At 39.6% G+C, this 20,343-nt stretch overlaps 1 protein-coding gene across 4 annotated transcripts in view; it reads left to right on the forward strand.

Annotated features, from left to right (window-relative positions):
* Positions 1–20,343, forward strand: part of Kcnab1 (potassium voltage-gated channel subfamily A regulatory beta subunit 1) — a 444,167-nt gene that overhangs the window by 298,778 nt on the left and 125,046 nt on the right. For all 4 annotated transcript variants that reach the window (XM_004834500.4, XM_004834501.4, XM_087186405.1 and 1 more), the window contains exon 2: positions 15,028–15,071. In XM_004834500.4, the coding sequence (XP_004834557.1) occupies positions 15,028–15,071 (44 nt within the window). The remainder of the gene's footprint in view (positions 1–15,027; positions 15,072–20,343) is intronic.

Genomic DNA, 20,343 nt, shown 5'->3' on the forward strand with positions numbered 1-20,343 from the left:
GAATTAGAAAAGTAGAAAACAAACAAAAACCAATATTCTGGCAATGTGAGAGTGTTTACAGGTGAATAAATATAATAAAAGATTGCTGGCTTCAAGAGGTATTCAATTTTTCTCTGCTTTTATTTAATTTCTGGATCTAGCATTCAAGTCTTTCCTCACTACAGTTTTTGGTCAATCCTAGTATTCAACCCTAGTTTCAGAATTGCTAACACATAACCTCATAAGAAATGAATTTGCTGAATATAGTGTTTATGTACAGATCTTTTTGTCCTTAGCCTTTCAGTATCCAGGCAAAAGACTGTTTTCCCAAGTTGTCAGATCCTTTGACCCCTACCTCTTTCAGTGTGTTATGTCATTTACTCATAATTGTTATCTTCATTTCTCACAGTCTGCATTACATTTCAGGTTCCCCTTAACATCCTGGTAAATTTTTTAAATTATTCACAGAGTAAAGTTCACTTTTTATGCATTTACTGTTATAAGTGTGCAAATCATGACCTCGTGGTACCATACAGAACAATTTCATAAACCTCCACAGGCAGCCTTTTTCTCCATCTCCAAACCTATTAATTGTTCATCTGTTTTCTGTCCCTCTGGCTTTGTCTTTTCCGGAATATTACATAAATATTTTCATTCAATATGTAGCAGTTTAAGCATGACTTCTTTCACTTTGTAAAATGCTTTCAAGATGTATTCATGTCATTGTATTAATCATGAATCAATCATTCATTTCTTTTTATTGCTGAGAAGTATTCTATTGTATGCATGTATCTTAAATTGTTTATTCATTCATTAGTTGATAGACATCTGGGTGGTTTCCAGTTTTGGGCGATTTATGAGTAAAGATGCTATAAATATTTGAGTACATTTTTTATGTGTAAAGAGAAGTTTGCAGTTTACTTGGGTAAATACCTGCAAGTAGAATTGCTGAGTCATATGGTATAAATATGTTTGACTTTATAAGAAACCATCAAACTATTTTCCAAAGTTGGCTACAAATTCTAATAAGTATGTGGTGGTATCTCATTATGGTTTTAATTTTTTTCTAGTGTCTAGAAATGTTGAACATTTTTTCATATGCTTATTTTTCACAAAATACCTTCTTTGTTGATATGTCAGTTCAGTACTTTGATCATTTTTTAAAAATTTTTTTTTAACTTTGATCATTTTTAATTGGGTCTTTGCAGATAGTTTATTCCAATATTAGCTTGTAAGAGTAATTTTTAGAAAGTCTAATTTTTAAGTAAATTGTCCTTTTGGTTACATATCTAAAAACTGTCAAATTCAAATTCACACATATTTTCTCTTATTTTTTCTAGAAGTTTCACAGTTTTGTACTTTATAGTTAGGTTTACGATCCATTTTGAGTCAATTTTCATACAATGTATGAGGTTTATTCCAATGTTCATTTTTTTCACATGTGGACAACTGTCCCATTTGCTCAAGGACCATTTATTGAAAAGACTATGCCTTTTCCATAGAAAAGGCATCTTTGCATCTTTGTCTTTGCCCTTTGTCAATAATCAGTTAAGTATATGTATGTGGGACTCTTGCTATCTATTCTGTTCTATTTATATATGGTTCCCTCTTTTTGATAAAACCACACTGCCTTGATTACTGTAGTTTATATTAAATCTTGAAATCTTTTCAAATTGTTTTAGATATTCCAGAGCTACCTTGTTAATATTTATAAAACATTTCATTAGGTTTTAAATTGTATTATATTTAATCCATAGGTCAAAATGAGAGAAATTGACATCTTAATACCATGGAGTCTTGTAATCCGTGAACATGGTGTGTTGTTCTTTTCAGTTACAATATGTTTTCTTCATTATTTTGTGAGGGTTTTTTTGCATTCAAATCCTATTTACATCTTGATAGATTTATAAATATATTTTATTTAGAGGATGTTATTATAAATAGTATTATTCTTTTATATTTCAAATTCCAGTTGTTCACTCATTGTTAAAACTACTTATATACTAACTTTGTAACCTTCAACTTTTCTATATTCACTCATTAGTTCTAGGAGATTTATTATTTTTAGATTCTTTGGGATTTTTCTACCCAGCCAATTATGTTGTCTACAATGAGAGATAGTTTTACTTGTTCCTTTCTAATCTTCATGTCCTTTATTTCTTCTTATTGCCTTATTGCACTTGATGTTAAATAGGACAGTAAATTTTAAGTCAATCTAAATACAAAAGAATTAAGAGTAAAATAACACCTATATCGGTCAGCTTTCCATCACCATGACCAAATACCCCGAAAAAACAAAGAAGGAAAGATTTATTTTGGTTCACAGTTTCAAGGGTTTCAGTTCACACTCAGCTGGCTCCAGTGCTTTAGGCCATGGTGAAGCAAAAACATCATGGTGTGAGACAGGATGGAGGAGATAATCCCCTCATGGCAGCCAGAAAACAGCACAAGAGCCCAAGAAAAGTTATATCCTTCAAGGCACACCCAGTGACCTACATCCTCCAATTAGGCCCCCACTTCCTAAATCATTTCAATCATGAACTCATTGGTAGGTTAATCCATTGATGAGGTCAGTGCCCTTACAATCGAATCACCTCTCTGAGCATTTCCTAATGAAATCAAATTGACAATCAAGATTAACTGTCTCAACATCTAACTTTGCAAGTTCACATCAGGGAGTCAAGAAAGATTTCTAGACTTTTTCATTTGATCATTTGGTCAACAAAATATTTACTTGCACATACATGAACAATAATTACTGCAGACAAAAAGATGATGATAAGGTTGATCAGAGACAAACAAACAAAAAGAACAGAGAGAATCTAGATACAGAATAATAGGGAAGAGCTGTTAGCCATGAGGGTCTGACCTGGTAGTGTGCATGAAGAAGTCAAGGTGGAGGCGACGGATGGTGCCGAAGGGGCTCTTTAGGTTTTGCAAACTTGTTGTGGAGGTTAAAAGAGAGGAAGGAAACAGATATGTCTGGAGTTTGACCCTTGTTGCTTTTTTAGGAACTGGGGGACCCACAGACTGACATTCTGAATTTTAATTATGTGTTGAAGATTCAAGTGAAGTGACCTGTATGTGATTTGAAGTGCTGGACTGATTAGAACCAGAATAAGGTCCAAGCTGGATATGGAAGTAGACCTTGGTCAGGTTACCCCCTCTTTCCTCAGTCTCAGGCTCTGAGGTTATAAATACTTGAGCACTAGGACGCATACACACACACACACACACACACACACACACACACACACACACAGGAACAGTGACTAAGTTAACCAGAGAAGCAAGAAGACAAGAAGAAGGGTAGGCATGAAAGACATCCCCCTAAGCAGGTTTACAAGCTCTATCCTCTTGTAAAATAGAAGAAGCAGCCCTACCACCTACACTGGTTGAAAGAAGAGTGAAAGGCTGGAATGTTTACTCTGTTCCTTCACTCAAGAGAGGATAGAAATACTCTTTACAAAGCAGGATACCTGTGGGAGGAGAAAGAAGTTACCCATAGCTACCAGGTTCAGAACTTGGATTCAAACCCATGTTTTTCTAATACAGCCTACACTTGGGAAACATTTAACATGTGCCAGGCCCTATCTTATGTGGTTCAATCCTCAATTAAGTCCCACAGCTTCTCTGTGAGGTAGTTTCTATTATTATCCCTATGGAGCAGATGGGGCACAGGAGGTTCCATGCATGTCCCAAGATGCCACTGAAAGGAAGTGATAGAGGCCCAGCATTTTCCAATAAACCCAGAGCCTTCTTGGTCACCAAGAATGTCACAGGTGAGTAAGGAAGCAAGCTCTATCCACAGAAAAGCAATGGCCTTAGAGCCACACTATGAGCATCACTGAATATCCACTGCACACCAAGCACTATGCCAGGGGTGAGTGCATGCAGATGCATTAGATTCAGTCTCTGCTCTTACAGAGCTCAGTGAGAATCAGGGTGGGGGTGGAAGGCCTCATACACAATGGGTATAACATGCACAGTGACACATGGCATGTGACAGGAGATGTAGAGGATCCCACACACAGAGAAAACCAACACCAATTTTCTGTTCCCCTGTCAAGGAAAATGAAAGGCAAACACACTTTCAAGCCAAAAGCATTTACCTTGGATTAAGTGCATATTTAAATATCACCCTCACACCAGCCTTCAGTCTCTGCCATGATGCTGAGAGCTTTCTTAAGAGAAAACAGGAAATTCACCAACAGAAACTGATTCACAGCCAGGTGTAGTGACATTCACCTTTAATCCCAGCACTCTGGGAGGCTAAGGCAGGAAGATTCCAAGTTTGAGCCTAGCCTAAGCAACTCAGTGATTTAACAAAACCCTGTCTCATAATAAAAATAAATCGAGAGGGCCAGGAATTTAGCTCAGTGGTTCCATCGCCTGCCTTGAAAGCACAAGGTCCCAAGTTTGATTCCTGGTACCAAAAAATAAATAAACAAATATTTTTAAATGGCTGGGGATAGAGCTCAGTGTGAAGGTTCAATCCCCAGTACAGCACCACCAAAATCAAAGGAAGGAAAGAAAGAAGGAAGAAAACAATGAGGAAAGGGAGGAAGGAAGGGAGTATGGGAGGGAAGGAAACTCAGAAAGGTGTGGAGCGTGGGACTCAGGCACTTTTTGCTTTATTTGGCCTTTGAAACTCACATGGCTGATTACAGTGGAAACCAATCATAGCTCTCATTACAGAGAAGATGCCAGAGAACAATTTACCTTTGTGTTTGGAATTTCATGTTTGAAAATAAATCATCCGGGCCGGGGATTTAGCTCAGTGGTTCCACCGCCTGCCTCACAAGTAAGGACCTGACTTCAATCCCCTGCACCAAAAAAAAAAAGAAAGAAACGAAAAGAAATCATCCACTAGGTGAAGAAAACTATGAAAACTTTAGATAGTGTCTTCTTAGCTTTAAAAATGGCAAGTACATATATTGTATTTACTGAGGAAAGCGTGATCCTAGACAACATTTGGAAGCGTGTTTTTGCCTTTGGAGGCCTTTTTTTTTCATCCTCCCTGCATCCATTCCCTCACCCCTTTCCTACTGTGCATTACCTGGGAAAACACTGTTTTCCCCTACTATACTCTCTACATTCAACATGCAATATATCTGTGACCAGATGTGGCTTCTTTTCCTGCCCCACCCAATTCCTCCATACCAGCTGAGTGCCCTGCAATTCAGTTCAATTCTGATAGTCATCAGTTAATGCAGAACCCCCACAAGTTAAGGGCCCAGCCATACAAGCCTGCCCCATCAGCCACAGCTGCAGTTTTCACCAAAACTTACACCTAACTTGGCTACAGATCAGAGGCTTGCATGATCCCTTCATTTATTTGATCATTTGCTAATATGGCTCATAGAACTCAAGAAAGGGCTTTACCTATTATTAGGATACAACCCAGAAACTGCTGGAAGGAAGAGATGCATGAGGCAAGGTCTGGGGCAGCAGTCAGGAGCATCTGCATCCTCTCGAGGTGTGCCACTCTCCACACCTTCAGCGAGCTCACGGGAGCTCTCTGAACTCTGTCTTGTGGGCCATTTATGGAAGCTTCATTATGTCAGTATGCTTGATTGATCAATGTCCATTAGTAATTTATTCAACCTCCTGCCCCTCTCTTCCCCAGTGGCAGGTGTTGGCTGTTGGATGGTAGGAGAGTTGGGGGCTGAAAGTTCTAACCCTCTAATCACACAGCCAGTCAAACCAATCTCTGTCTTGAAACTATCCAGAATCCTTCCAGCCACCAGTCATCTCATTATCCTACTAAAAGACACTTATGATTTCTGAGATTCTATAGAGCTGAGTATCAGTAAAAGAGAGTGGGCAGAGATCTAATACATATTTCTTATTCAATAAACCCCCTTTTCATCTCTTGCAGATATTTAGCACTTTGTGGCTTTATGGCTTTTTTGTACCTTCACATTTGTCCAAACTGGTGTAAGAAAAAGCTCAGAAGTTCTTTCATAGTAAGATGTAAATGACTGCTAATAGTTTAAAGCCAGGCCTCTCTCATGGAACAGCTCAGGGTATCCAGGGCCATCCAGTAAAGACATGGTGCCAGTGTAGCACATCTCGGAAACCACTTTGCTTGAAGACTTAGGGAGGGAATATTATTATATGTTAAAACAAATATGATTATAACATGAAGTAGACTATAAATGGTTGGATGAGTGAGTCACATGGAAGTTATAAAAATAAAATATTGTGTACTTCTTGCTAAGTGCTCAGAGCTTAGCAGGGTTGGTAGGTCATCTCCTCTGCCCTCTGCCCATAGAGGGTGAGCAGGAGCAGGTGAATGTCCCCTCTGCAGGCAGGTGGGTGAGGGTCTTGAGGAGCCATGAGTGGGAGACCTTGGAGTAAAGAGATTTGCATGCAAATAAAGATAACAGAAGCAACAAACCTGAGTTTACAAGTAAATCCACTAAGACCCCAAGAAATATTTAATTTCCTAAAATTAAGCAAAGAGAAAGGGATACTAGACATTGACACTATACATACACACTTTAAATACTATCAGTGGAGTATCACACATTTAATTTTGCTTTTGAAAACTTTTCAGGTTTGTCTTTCCTCTCAGTTTGTAAAAAAGATGCTTGTAAACCCACATTGCTTTGTGACAGATGGATGTACCTACCAAAAGGCATTTTGTAACAACTTTTATCTTTCATCTGCATGTGAAATTCTTTTTTTTTATTAAATTCTTTTATTGGTACATTGTAGGTATACAACACAATTACATTTCTCATTGGGAATTGTACCTTTACATAATGCATCTTGGTTCTTATTTTTTCCCCATTCCTAGCCCTCCATTCACCCCCTCCATCCTTCCCTAGTTACAAAGACTTTATTTCCATTTTTTCCATTTCTCAGCATTTTTCCTTTCCCTTCTTTCCTTTCCCTTCTTTCCTTTCCCCTGCCCCTCCCACTACCCCTACCCCTTTGGACCTTTTCTTCCTATTTTGCATTATTGATTATTCATTCTAATCATTGGTACATTTTAGGTATGTAATATAATGACATTCATCATTGGAAATTTGCACCTTTACATAATCTCTCTTGGTTCTTATTTTTCACCCTTGCCCAGCCCTCCATTCAACCCCTCCATCCCTCCCTATTTACAAAGATTTTGTTTCCATTTTTTCATTTTCTCATAATACTTTCATTCCCTTCTTTCCTTTCCCCTACCCCTCCCACTTCCTTCCCCTTTGCCCCTTTTCTTCCTATTTACATGTGAAATTCTTGAGACAAAAATCCCTCTGGCAGTCTTAGCGAAGCCTACAGGCTCCTTCTCAGAAAAAGAGTTTTCAAATGTGCAACATAAAATACACAGGATTCCAATTAAATTGAAAAATAATTTGTGGCCAAAGAATACTTCACTTCTTTATTATTATGTTAAATATGAGTTCTAGGGGTGGGATGAACCCCACAATTTCCAAGTGGCTATAAGTATAAATAGTGAGTGTAAACAATTCTTTGAGACCTCTGAAGCAACTATGCCATGATAGAATTTGAATTGAGGCAGAATCATGGGTAATGTGAATATTTTGTGGTTTCTCACCTACATTCATAATTAAAAGAAAGGCTAACTTTTAGTTAAAAGTTGATGAAAAATAAAGATGTATCCTTACAAGTTCATAGACCCTCAAACTATACACCTTTGAGATTAGAAGTTCTTGATTGTTTTGAGTTAAGACTCTGAGTTACTGATTTCCAGCTTTTCTGATGCCCTGGGTGCTTCAGACAGAAAAGCCACGAGTAGCTTTTATTTAAGTACTAAGTACACCTAAGTGGGTATCTCTCCAGCCCCACTCCCATGGGACACCCACATCTGTTACTTGTATCTACACAACCTCATGTCACTGTTCATTCTCCCTGCCTAGTGGTCATGGAAGTGTGGTTCTAAATTTCTCAGACCCCCAATATTTCTGAGACTACCTTCACCAAAAAATGCCACCTGATTTGCCTTGTTTCTCTGTCTTCACCACCTGCTTCCCCCTTTTCCAATTACTCTTGTGAAATAACTCACAATTCACATGTGAGAGATTCAGGATGTCTGGGAGATGTCTGAGCACAGATCCGCCCAGGCTGGAGTCCCACCAAGAGGACCATTGGAGGAGGAGGTGGGTGTCCCCAGGCCCAGACTCTGTGCAGCACCCACATCACCCCATGAAGTAGGCAGCACCCTCTGTAAGGAATGAGAAAGCCAGGAAGCATCTCACATGGACTAAATGCGGGAATGTGCCAGGACTGAGGCTATGTTTATATTTTCTCCATCTTCAAGATAAAAAGTAGTGGATGATCAATATCTCCACTCATGAATGGGAAAAAGGCTTTAAAAGGAGGTGCAACCTGTCATGTCACACACAGCTACTAAAGGTTACACCGGCACCTCACCCTCTAGCCAGCCCACCCAGCCTGGCTTTCATTGGAGAAACATGGTGCCGCAGAGGGCTCAGTGAGCCCTGGTAGTCAAACATGAGGGCCATTTCATCATCCTTCCCGAACTTGGTCTCTCAGCAGCCTCAGCACCAGCACCGTTGCACACTCACTTCCTGTTCAAAATGGCCCCTGCTTGGCTTCTACACAGACACTTTTCTTGTCACCTCCTACATCTTTTGCTCTCCTGCCCAGTGTCCCCTTCCTGTGTGCTCTCCTCCCTGCCACAAATGTGGTCAAAACCCCATGAGTCCCCTTCCTGGGCCTCTACCCTCTTCTTACCTCCCTTCACAGCCAACTCTGCCTGTGGCACCTGTTAATTCTAGCACCCCAAAAGCCCCTCTCCAGGTAACTAACTTGGATGTGTTGTGGGTGCTTCGGTTCCCATGTGAATTCAAACCACTGTTTCTCCAATGAACCTGCTTCGTGAAAATCGCCCTTCTTCACCCAGCTTCTCACATCAGACCTGAGAACAGCCCTTACTCCTTCCCTGTTACTCTTGTATTCAATCAAACCCTGTCTTACAGATTTGACCTGCTAAGAATACCTGGAATCTTCCTTGTTCTAATTCCACTAAAATCTATTTCGAGACACCATCATTTCTCATGAACACTACCTAAGGAGCCTCCTTGCTCCTCTTCTTGCCTCCCCTCAACTCTTTTCCCCTGCTTATGTGTTCCAGCACTTTTCTACTCTCCTCCCTATTAAAACCCAAATCTACACTCTCATCTGTAAGGCTATGGTAGGTCTGGTTCTCGTTGCCCATCCTCATCTGGAGTCTCTCTGCCTTGTGCTTTCTGTTCTTCCCCTGCCCTGAACTGCTTTCAGTTCTTCAATGGCCCACAGTTTTTTTAGCCTCTGAGCCTTTGAACATGCTGTTTTCTCAGCCTAAAATGCTAGACCCTGCTCTCTTCACTAAATCACTCCTACTCCTCCTGTGAGCCTTGGTGTAAAAGTCACTTCCCCAGAGATGCTTTTCCTGACCATCCAGACTAGGTCAGCCTCCTCAGCATCCCAATCTTACATTTCTATGATGCTGTCCTTTTGTTTGGTGTCATAACCATTAAAAACTTCCAAAAATGTGCTCGCTTTGGCACCACATATACTAAAAACTTCCAACAAATTAAATGTAACAGAACTTAGTTGAGCAAAGAGCATGTCAGGAATCAGTCAACTCTCAAAACCAGAAGTTCATAAGGCTCCACTCTGCACCATGGGCATGTAGCACTGATGGGAGGAAAGGAGATGAGGTGCAGAGAGGGTTTCCTTGACAAATGCCAGCACCAAGACAGCTGGGTGTTTGCCTTATTTGAATGTGGTCTAACTGGCAGCAACCTGTGATTCCAACACCCAGCTATTTGTGACAAATGTTCTCTCCTAAGAGAAGCTTTTGGTTAATGTAGTTTTTGCACTGTTCAGTTGTAGTTCCTTACACGAAGACTTTGAGTCTTCGTGTAAGGCATCCCCAGGCCAAATTTAGGTTAACATAACCAAACAATTAATTCACTATTTAGTATTTATCACCCCCTCAATGATGTAAGCTCCATGAAAACAGCAGCTATCTATTCTCAGCCAATCCCCAAAGCCTCTCACGAGGCTTAGTATGTAGTTCAAACTCAGTGCAGTCTCTTTTGAACAAGTGAATTATAGGAATATCACTGTTTGCCATACTTCTCTAGACTTTTCTAGAATTTGGGTCAATGAGTGATTTTAAAATTTTTGCTTTGGAATTTTTATTAGTGCATGCTTTCAGTACATCGTTATTACACGTGTGGAATTGGTTCATGTCCCTAACACATTTTAATTATTTTTTCCATCCCCTTCTCTTCCCCTCCTTCCATCTCTTGGTCACCTTTCCTTTTGAAAGAGATTTATCTCCTTGTTTCCCATTATCTTTTATTTTGCTTTTTAATTTATTTATGCTTTATGTTTCTCCTATAAAAGAAACCATGCAATATTTAAGCTTTTAAAAATGTGGTATTAATACACAATGGATTACTACTCTGCCATAAAGAAGGTAAAATTTGAGTCATTTGTAGGAAAATGGATGCACTTTGATACTATAATGTTAAGTGAAATAAATCAGTGGGTGAGTTTGGATGTTCCAAGAAAACAAGTAAGAATCTGGGGCCGGGGATTTAGCTCAGTGGTTGCACCGCCTACTGTGCAAGCACAAGGACCCAAGTTCGATCCCTGGTACCAAAAAAAAAAAAAGAAAACAAGTAAGAATCTAGTTAGATTTTACAACTGACAGTGGCTTAAATCTTCAATCAAAGAACGGAAAAGAATCTTATTTTACTTTGTTGCTCTTTACAGATAGGTTTTCCTATCCTACTTGTCAATGTCTCCATTGAAATGTATGGCTACATCTTTTATGTGGCTTGTGGTTTCAAATGAGTCATCACTCACTGACAGTTATGAGCAGTGCATTCATGAGAAAATGTTATTATCACTGTAGTCACCTTCATGGGATTGAAATGTACAACCTTGTGGAACTGCAACCAGCTGGCTGACAAATAAATATACTTTGGGTTCTGTATTTTTCAAGAAAGGTTAAATGCCCATTCATTTTTTTAAAAATCTAGATTTGATTAGTTAGCTTGCAGACAAGGCATGACACACAGCAGAGTGTGAACTTTAGAAAGATCAGAATGATGTTCAAATAGAGTGAGATGACAAATGATGTAATGATTTGACCATGTGAAAACCAGGTCAGACCTGATTGTTTCTGCCAGCCTACGCAGTCACTGGAGCCCCTTACATATGCTTTCAGTACATCCTGCTGTGACAACCTTTAAATCAAGGACTTTGTCCCATGCAATGTGCTTTTTCTTGGTCAAATGCAAGGTACATATTTTAGCTAGCTACTCCTTTCTAGCAGTTTAAAATGATGAATAATATCTAGGACATATACATCCAGAAGCAAGCAATTTAAAACAATGCATTTGAGCTGCTAATCTTCTGCTTTTAACATCCTTGATTTGTAAAGGCTCTGTGAGCAGGAGAGTGGCATATGATACTTTGCCGAAGTGACACTTGATTTCAGTTCTAATTCCTCCATTATTGCTTTAAAATGAAAAAGAGCCTCATGAGTGTTCCATAAAATGACGCTAGGAATTACATTTAATACATCTGCCATGGAACTGATAATAAAATAAATTCAACTATGTGTTCACTGAGTGGACAGCCTGCCTCCCAAAAGAAAGAAGAAGCACAAGCTTTGAGTTCTCTTGAAGCTGTGTACATGTTTCCTCCAGACAACTCTTTACTGAAGCTTGAAGATTTAGAATTTCCAAAGTTTGACTGACAAAGCTAAGTGCCCCATGCCCCCATATTGATGTCATTCATCTCTAATATTAGCAGCAAAGCATTTCAGATTCACCTAGGAAAGAGGAGCTTTTATTCTTGAGTTGAACAGGAGCAGATACTAAAAATGAACATGGTGATACTTCCTTCTGGAATATCTGACACAGATAAAATAGGTAAACCTGTGCAGTGAAACTATTTTGAATCAAATGGGAAAGGAATTCAATTCAATGGGAAATCTGACATGCTTATAGAATTTTTAGTATAGCTTTCCTCCTGTGAACACTGAGGAATTAAGAAATAAAATAAAAGTATATAAAGTTGTTTTGTTGCACAATGCCGTACAAGATCAGGAGGCACTTGTGAAAATTACATATGGCTGAGATGAAGGTTTTATCAGTGTGACTGGTAAAGTTGGTCATTCACTATCCAGCAGAGCTTAAGTGGATCAGGATAGCTGGACAATTGCCACGTCGGTATTTAGTATTGCTCAGACACAGATAGAACCAGGAATGGTTCATAGCAGGTATGCTATCTGCAATAACAGAAATGGGGTTGAGATTCCATGGCCTGAGCTACAGGCAGCTCAGCCTACCTTGTCTGCCTGCAAAGTGGTGACACTGTCATGGCTCTAGAGTGCCCCTCGGGATGCAAATCTGACAAAGAGACTTACGGCAGGACAAAGTAAGGGCAACTTACTGAAACCCAGATATCTCTTGTGCAGCAAAAATGTCTCTCACTTTTTAAATTACCACATGAATTTGGTAACCATTCTCTTTAGAGAAGGAAGATATTTAAAGAATAATAGAAATTAAAGAGTTAGAGGAAATTATAAACACCAAGGCTCAAGATGGGTTCTATCATCACTGTATCAATATTTGTTCGGAATTGAACTTTCCTCACATTTAAAAATTTTTTCAAGCTTGTGTTCCATAGAAGCTGCCCCGTATGTTTAAAGAACAGTGGCAAGAAAATGAGCCACATTTAGTTCTTGCTACTTTGCAATTTGCTTTTGCTGACAGTTCTCCAGTTCAGTCTTCTAAACCTGTAGCCAAGTGATCATTATCTTCTTAAGTCGCTGTCATAAGGAAAATAGGGCAGGTCTCCCCACCACGGGAGCTGAGCTATTGCTCAGTAAGAACTCAGTGACATAGCTCGCTTTTTTTGAGTTTGTTAGAAAAAATTGGGGACTCTATAGCCTTAGGCTTAGAACCATTTTGCTCTGCATGGTTTTCTGCTCCAAGTCGCTCCTCCCTGTTGTTCTTAGAATCACTAAAAGATACTAAAATTACGTTAAAACTTGTATCTAGATCTTTTTCCCCACAACAACACAAAGTTGTACAAATACAAGCCTGAGGTAACCTCCCGTCTCCTCTGCCATGCTCCCCAAAATCCTCACAGTAGGGCAACCCCACCACACTGTGAAGACATGTTTGTTTTACTGTGGCCCCTAGGCTCCAGGCTTCTTGAGGTAGAGCTATGTCTCTTCCCTCTCTTTATCCTAACAATCATGCACATTGCCTGGTGACCTCTCTTCACGTGTTTACTGATTCATTAATGTGGACTATTTCTACCTGGAAGAAATTATTTGCTTTTAAATTTTTGTTTTATTTTGCATTTAGTATTTTTTATACTCGCCATTACACAGCTTTTGCTCTAGGTTCCTCTTTTAAAACCAGTAGACATTTAGAAGACAATGAAAGGCTTTTTGGTTGAGCATCCTATAGATTTCTGAGAAACTACTTAAAGATCAATGTCTTGTGAACATTATTTTCATGGAGACTTTCAGTTCTTTTTCTCCTACTTAAGTAGGAGATTTTTTCACATGTATCTTTATGAACTAGTTTTCTTCCATCTGGAAATATCTAATTAATGGGAAATTTAGCACTATATCTGTTAGATGGTCAGAAGGGTCAGGAAGCATCAAGTCATTACTCCTTGTATTTGTTACTATGCCACACATTAGCACACATTGTCATATGCTGTCCCCAAAATAATGATGCTAGATGAATGGCACCAGAATCATCATTCTGTCTTACTATTAAGAAATTGAACCCCAGGAAAAAGGAGTCATTTCTCTCAAGGTCACTCAACTGGTTATGACAAAAGACCCCCCGGGTCTTCTAACTCTTTGCATTGGGATATAGATCTTAACTATGCTATGAAACTACATGTGTTACTTAGGTGGCATTTGATAGATAACAATAATAAGTAGGAGAAAGAACTATGATAAAAAAAAAATAAGAGAGCACCAGTTGCTAACTGTAAAGAACCAAAGATGACAAATGGAGGAGAACCTGGAGAAGTGAGCTGAGCTGCTAGCTGGGAAGTCTGAGATAGAAGAAGGGAGGGAAACTTTATCCTTATGAGAGCATCTGCCCAGAGAATAAGGGATGTACTTTCCTCCACTGTTATAATTATTTCAGCTTTGCCTTCTCAGTATGGACCTCTATACTAATTCTATGATGTATCTTCTCCCTGAGAATTTGTTTTTTTCTGGGATAGACAGAAAAATAGGTTGAATCTAGATTTCCACAAAGACTAATAGGCAAATAATATTAGCATTCGTAGCTCTATTTATACAGCAAAAGTATATTAATTTTCCTTGATGAACTTTTGGGGATTAAAAAATGTAGAAGAAAAGAAAAAATTATTTTTAAAAAGATGATCAAAACCTTCCTGTGGTAATTTTACCTAATCTTTTTTTTTTTTTTTTTTGGTACCAGGGATCGAACTCAGGTCCTTGCACTTGCACAGCAGGCAGCGAAACCACTGAGCTAAATCCCCGGCTCTATTTTACCTAATCTTATATTTAAAAACAGAATATAATTAAGATAACCTAAAAATCGCTTTGTTTGTTTTTTTCTCTTCTGTTGGAAATAATATTGTTTTAGAAGTCAGTTTGTTAGTCAATAGGTCAACCAACATTAATTAAGTTCCTATTGTGTGACAGGCTTTGTGATGAATAATGAATGGCCGGTTGGTGAATAAGGTAAAGTTCCTTGACCTGGGCGAACTTGCATTTTAGGAGAGAAAAAGGCAGTGAATGTATAAACAAATTAATAAAGAGATAATTTGGGCCTGAAAAGACACATTTTGTATGAGCCGTTTTGATTCTGTGCAGACCCTTAGCAGATTTGGGGCTTCTCGATAATGAAATGATGAGGAAAGAGAAATACTTCCTACCACAAATGACTCTGCCACTACCACTACTCTTGTCAGGAAAGATGTAATGTTCATGCTTAAATGTGTGTAGTTTCACCTCAGAAGCAATGACCATTTGTTACTTTATTTTTATTCTAGGAATCTTGGAAAATCAGGACTCAGAGTTTCATGCTTGGGTCTTGGTAAGTACTTGGGGTGTCATATAGGGGTGGGTGAGAAGGTGGGAGTCTGAGGAGGCACGAGGCAGTGACTGAGGCACAGGTCTGGTCTGGTCCCAAGTGAGGCATCACCTCACTTCTTCTCCTGAGCCTTTCCCTGTGAGACAACTCCCTCCCTCCCTCTCTCTCTTCCTTTCTCTCTCTCTCTCTCTCTCTCTCTCTCTCTCTCTCTCTCTCTCTCTCTCTCTGCCAAGAAGCCACTATGTTGATGGTGCCTCGTGGAGGTGCATCAAGCAGTTTTGGAAGAGGTGGCTCATGGCACACATGAAAGCCCTCATGATATGAGCTCACACGCTCACCTCACCTCTTCCTCATTTCACTTGGATATTTTCTATCTATCCTTATTTTCCTTTCACCTAATTTCCTCACTTGTTTTCCTATTTTGTTATGTATTTTTATAACCTGCCTTAAATACTAGGGGAGGACAAGGTGAAACACATATACAGGTGTATATATACATCAAAAACTAAAGATTTTTACTCCTCGGGATGTAGCTCAGTGATAGAGCACTTACCTAACATGTACCAGGTCCTGAGTTTGATCTCCAGAACTTACAAACATTGTTATTCCTCTTGGGGAAGGTAAATATTTAAGGAGGACTAAGTAGAGATGGAAATTCTAACAGTATATGGTTGATTCTGAAATGGTGAAATCTGAGTATAAGAGCTGGGCAGACATCCTCCAGATGTGAGCAAAGGCTGCCTGAGCATTTGGGCCATTCGACACCATCAGAGCTATGCCCATAGTCCAAGAAAGTCTGTAGCAGAGTGATAGCTGGGGAAGTAGTGAGAAGTGGTCAGGTTATACCTATGTAGGGAGAACCTGAATTTTTTTTTTGTTGGATTCAATGTAGGAGGTGGGGGAAAGGAGAGAACTCAATGCTGACTGAGATTTTTGTCCTGAGCAAGTGAAAGGATGAAATTACTAGCAAATAAGACATGGAAGAATGAGGAAAGAGAGACTTAGGTAGGAAAGAGACTAGGAGATTGATTTTAGACACAATAACTTTCAGGTATTAGACACACAAGAACAGTTGTCAAGTAAGTAAAAGGACAAATAAATATACAATTTAGAAGAGGGATCTAGGCTGGGAGATAAAATTTGGCAGTCATTAACTTGTAGATGCTATTTAAGACATGATACACACTAAGATGAGAACTTGAAGGGAATGATTAGAAGTAGTATAGAAAACTGAGGCCCCAGTCCAAGACCTAAGATTTCTAACACTAAAAATTGGGAAAATGAGGAAGAAACAGTAAAGAAAACTGAAACTAACCAGTCAGTGTGGGGCTAAGAGAATCTGGAAAAATAGAGTCCTGGAATCCAAGTAAAGAAAACATTTCAAGGAGGACAGAGTAACCAGGCCTGGCAAGTGCTGCTCATAAATCAAGCAAGATGAAGGCTGTCGTGGTTTATATCCAGATGTCCCCCAAGAGCCTTATGGACTCATAGGTAGGGCTTTGGGAAGGTGATTGAATTATGGAGGCACTATAGCTAAATGTGACATTATGAGATGGGGCATGGTTGGAGGTGGGTTCCTGGGGGCATGACCTGGAAGGGTACAGCTCCCACCCCAGCACCTCTCTTCACTCTCTGCTTCCTGGCCACCATGATGTAAGCAGCTTAGCTCCACCCATTTCCTTCTGCCATGCTATTTCTGCCAGCTGAACAGAGACTGAAACTGTGAACCAAAATAAGCCTCTCCTCCTTTAAGTAGTGGCTGTTGGGTATTGTGTCTCAAGGATGAAGAAAGTGATTAAAACAAGTACCAAGAATTAGCTATCAAATTTAGCAATGTGGGAGCCTGTGATGACTTTTGAAAATATCAGCTTTAGTGTAATAGTAAGTGCTGAAGCGTAATTGGAATGACCTCAAGGAGAATGGAAAGAGAAATGCTTGAGACTATTCTTTTGATGATGATTACTGTCAAGAGAAAGCAGAGCAATAAAGCAGCACTGGGCAGGCAAGTGGGGTCAGAGAGGTTGCCTTTGCCTTTGGAAGAAATGACGGCACATGTATATGCCAATGGGGAATTCTTTTAAAAAGAAAAAAGAATATAGCAAAGGTGGAAAAATGAATAGCTGGAGTGATTTCTCAAGGACAGAAGAAGAGGGTAGCATGAAAGAAAGCAGAGTCTGTGGGCTTTACATTCAATAGGAGAACTGGGCATGTGGTGGTAATGGTGGAAGTATCTTGCTAAGGTTCTCTTCTATTGTTATTATATTCCCGGTAGAGATCAGAAGCAAGGTCATCAGTTGTTAGCGAAGATAAGAGGAGAAAGAGAAAATGTGGGAAGCAGAAGAGTGACTTGACCAAGGGTGTGCCTCATGCTGGCCAGTCTGCTCAAGACTTATGTTAGTACAGTGACGTGAGACCATCTCTGTGATTGTCGGTCTTTTCACCAGTCATGTTCAGGTAGGATTTTACAAGATAGGATTGCAAAGAACCTGGGGTTTTCTGTAAGGCAGCTCTTATTAAAAGAATGAGCCTTGCGCTTTCGCTGGGTAGAGAGGAAAATGAGGACCAGAGTAGTACTCCATTTTATTTTAAAAAAACCCACATCTTTATCCAGTTTCCAGGTGATGGGCACTTGGGCTGTTTCCAAGCTTTAACTATTACAAACTGTGCCGCTATAAACATGGGTGCACATATATCACTGTGGTATGATTCTTTTAATTCTTTGGGGAAGATCCCCAGCAGGGGGATAGCTGGGTCAAATGGGACCTCTAGTCCCAGTTCTTTGAGGTATCTCCATACTGCACCCAATGATAAAAGTAAATGTATTGTATACCTAAAATGTACTAATAAAAGAATTTAAGAAAAAAACTGATGACCAGAGCCAGGACAGTGAGCCAATAGCTAAAATGAAGAAGCTGCAGGACAATAAAATGTGGCTAGGACCAATGAATTGTACTTCCTGGAGGGATCAAAGGATTGTTGGAGTAAGTTAAGTTGGAAGGATAGAAAGTAGTGGGTGAAAAACTAATGTTTGAAATTGAGGTTAGGGAGGGCTTCAGTTATTGGCAATGACAAAGTCTCAGCCATTTCCATTAAGAGCGAGTGTCTGAAGTTTAAGACAAGATCAGTGGTAGAGAGGATCAAGAAATCAAGAGCTGAAGATGCAGCAAAGGGTCATCTTCAAAGTCATTGAAATCACTGAAAAGTATCCAAAATTAGTATCAGAGAGAGTGACATTAGGACAGGGCCTTAAACTGTCAAAGAATGAAAGAGAGTGCCTAGGGGTAGATAAATGCAACACAAGGGTTCTGAGGATAAGAGATTCAAAGCTAGTAAGTGTGCCAGGGTTTTTCAAGACTTTGAAGGGCTATCAGGGTATCTTCCCAATGATATGATGTGGGAGGTAAAGGGGAATCTTTGTTCACTATAAGTCTAAGGTAATTTGGCATTTGCATAATATATGGCTCTGATCTTGTCACTATTTAGTTGCATTTGAAAGATATTGAAGATTCATTATTAGAGATTTACCCTAAGTTTTTTGAGAATGTAAGAATGGCTTTATAATAAATAATTATTCAGCATTCTTATTGAAAGAAACTATCCAGCTGTGTAAAGTTTTAAATATAAGAATTAAGAAAATGCAAAGTATAAAACATACTTAAAACTCATTCATCAATTATCTTCCAAGTTGGTTAACATGGTGGAAAAGTTTAGTCAATAAGTGCATAGAAAACTCAACCAAAAGCCTTTGAGACTCAGATACCCATGAAATGCCATATGTAAATGAGTCTCCAGAGGGCACACTGCAGTTTGCTTGTTGGCTTGTTGTGTTTGTTTGTTTGTTGGCTTTGTTTTGGTACCGGGGATCAAACTCGGGTCCTTGCATCTGCAAGGCAGGCAGCAGAACCACTGAGCTAAATACCGGCCCATTGTTGGCTTGTTTTCAAACTCAAGACTTGTGAGCTATAAGCATATTATTGAAGTTTGAAATAGACAAAGCAATTGAGTCCTGATTTGAGCTTCAAGTTTTTCTGAGAGCCTCAAGACTTGTGATAAGACTCTGTGTGAAAAATAGGAGAAAACAAGGCAGTTATGGGGCTGACTAGCTTCATTCAGAGCAGGTAACAGAGCTTGACAGCTTGATGAGTGCTCTTTGAGAACTTCTCGGAGCTGCCTCTGTAAGCCAGAGAAGGCAAAATATTCACAGGAAGGAACATTGTACCAGCCTCAGATAATTTTTCAGGCTCTGCAGACCCCAGCTGTCAAATCCAAGTGGAGCTAGATTTACCACTATAGACTTGGAATGTCAGCTCAGTCATGGCCCATGTTCTGCTGAGGCTTTAGAAATGATGTACTAAAACATCCAGGTATCAAAAGGCTACAAATGTCTTTTATTGAAATACTTTGAAGGTCAGAGTTAAAGCTAACAATTCTGACTTTTCTTCTTTAGAAAAAAAGTCTTTCAGAAGAAGTCTTCTAGAAAAGTCTCTAGAAGAAAAGTCTTCTAGAGAAGACGGGCTAGGACTTTCTTGCCCTGCCAAGCTTTCTTTTGATAAACAAAGACAATGTGGAAGTGTATGAAAGGTGGATAGACTTGAGGATGAACTGTTACTACATCTGAAGAAACACTGCTCTGCCAAGGGAAAAGAATGGGGGGCGTGGATTAAGTGACTGATCCCATCTGTGTTACTGTGGCTGACCTGATGTAGAAATACACTGCCCACTGCCAAGAGGACTTGAGGTCAAATAAATGAGTAGGAAAGGAAAGGGATAAATACACCAGAGTATGGCCCCAAGACATCCCCTTGAAGGGGATGTGTAGAGTGTGTCTTATAAAAAAGGAAGAGAAGGGGCCGGGGATTTAGCTCAGTGGTTTTACCACCTGCTGCGCAAGCGCAAGGACCCAAGTTCAATCCCCGGTACCAAAAGAAAAAAAAAAAAAAAGAAGAGAAGAATTCACTCACGAATTTATTCTTCAGTAAACATTTATGAAGCCAGGCTTTGTGCTGGTTTACAGAGAGGATCCTAAGATGAACATGGCACAGATCGTGTTCACAGTGCAGTGGGAGTTGTTCTACATGCAAAAACAAACTGTCAGTATATCTGACAGGTGCCATAATGGAGAGTACAGGATAAACCAAGCATGAGGAAGGCCTCCTGGGGGATCCAGGACAGCTTCACAGGGCAAGTTTCACTTGACTGAGACTTGAAGGAGAGTCCAGTGCAGAAGCAGAGTAATGGACTCAAGCAGAGGAACAACACAAGCAGTGCCTGGAAG

This window comes from Heterocephalus glaber, unplaced genomic scaffold, assembly GCF_053883595.1.
Source record: "Heterocephalus glaber isolate CG9 unplaced genomic scaffold, H.glaber_assembly_v1.0 deba00001504, whole genome shotgun sequence".
In the NCBI taxonomy this organism is placed as follows: Eukaryota; Metazoa; Chordata; class Mammalia; order Rodentia; family Bathyergidae; genus Heterocephalus; species Heterocephalus glaber.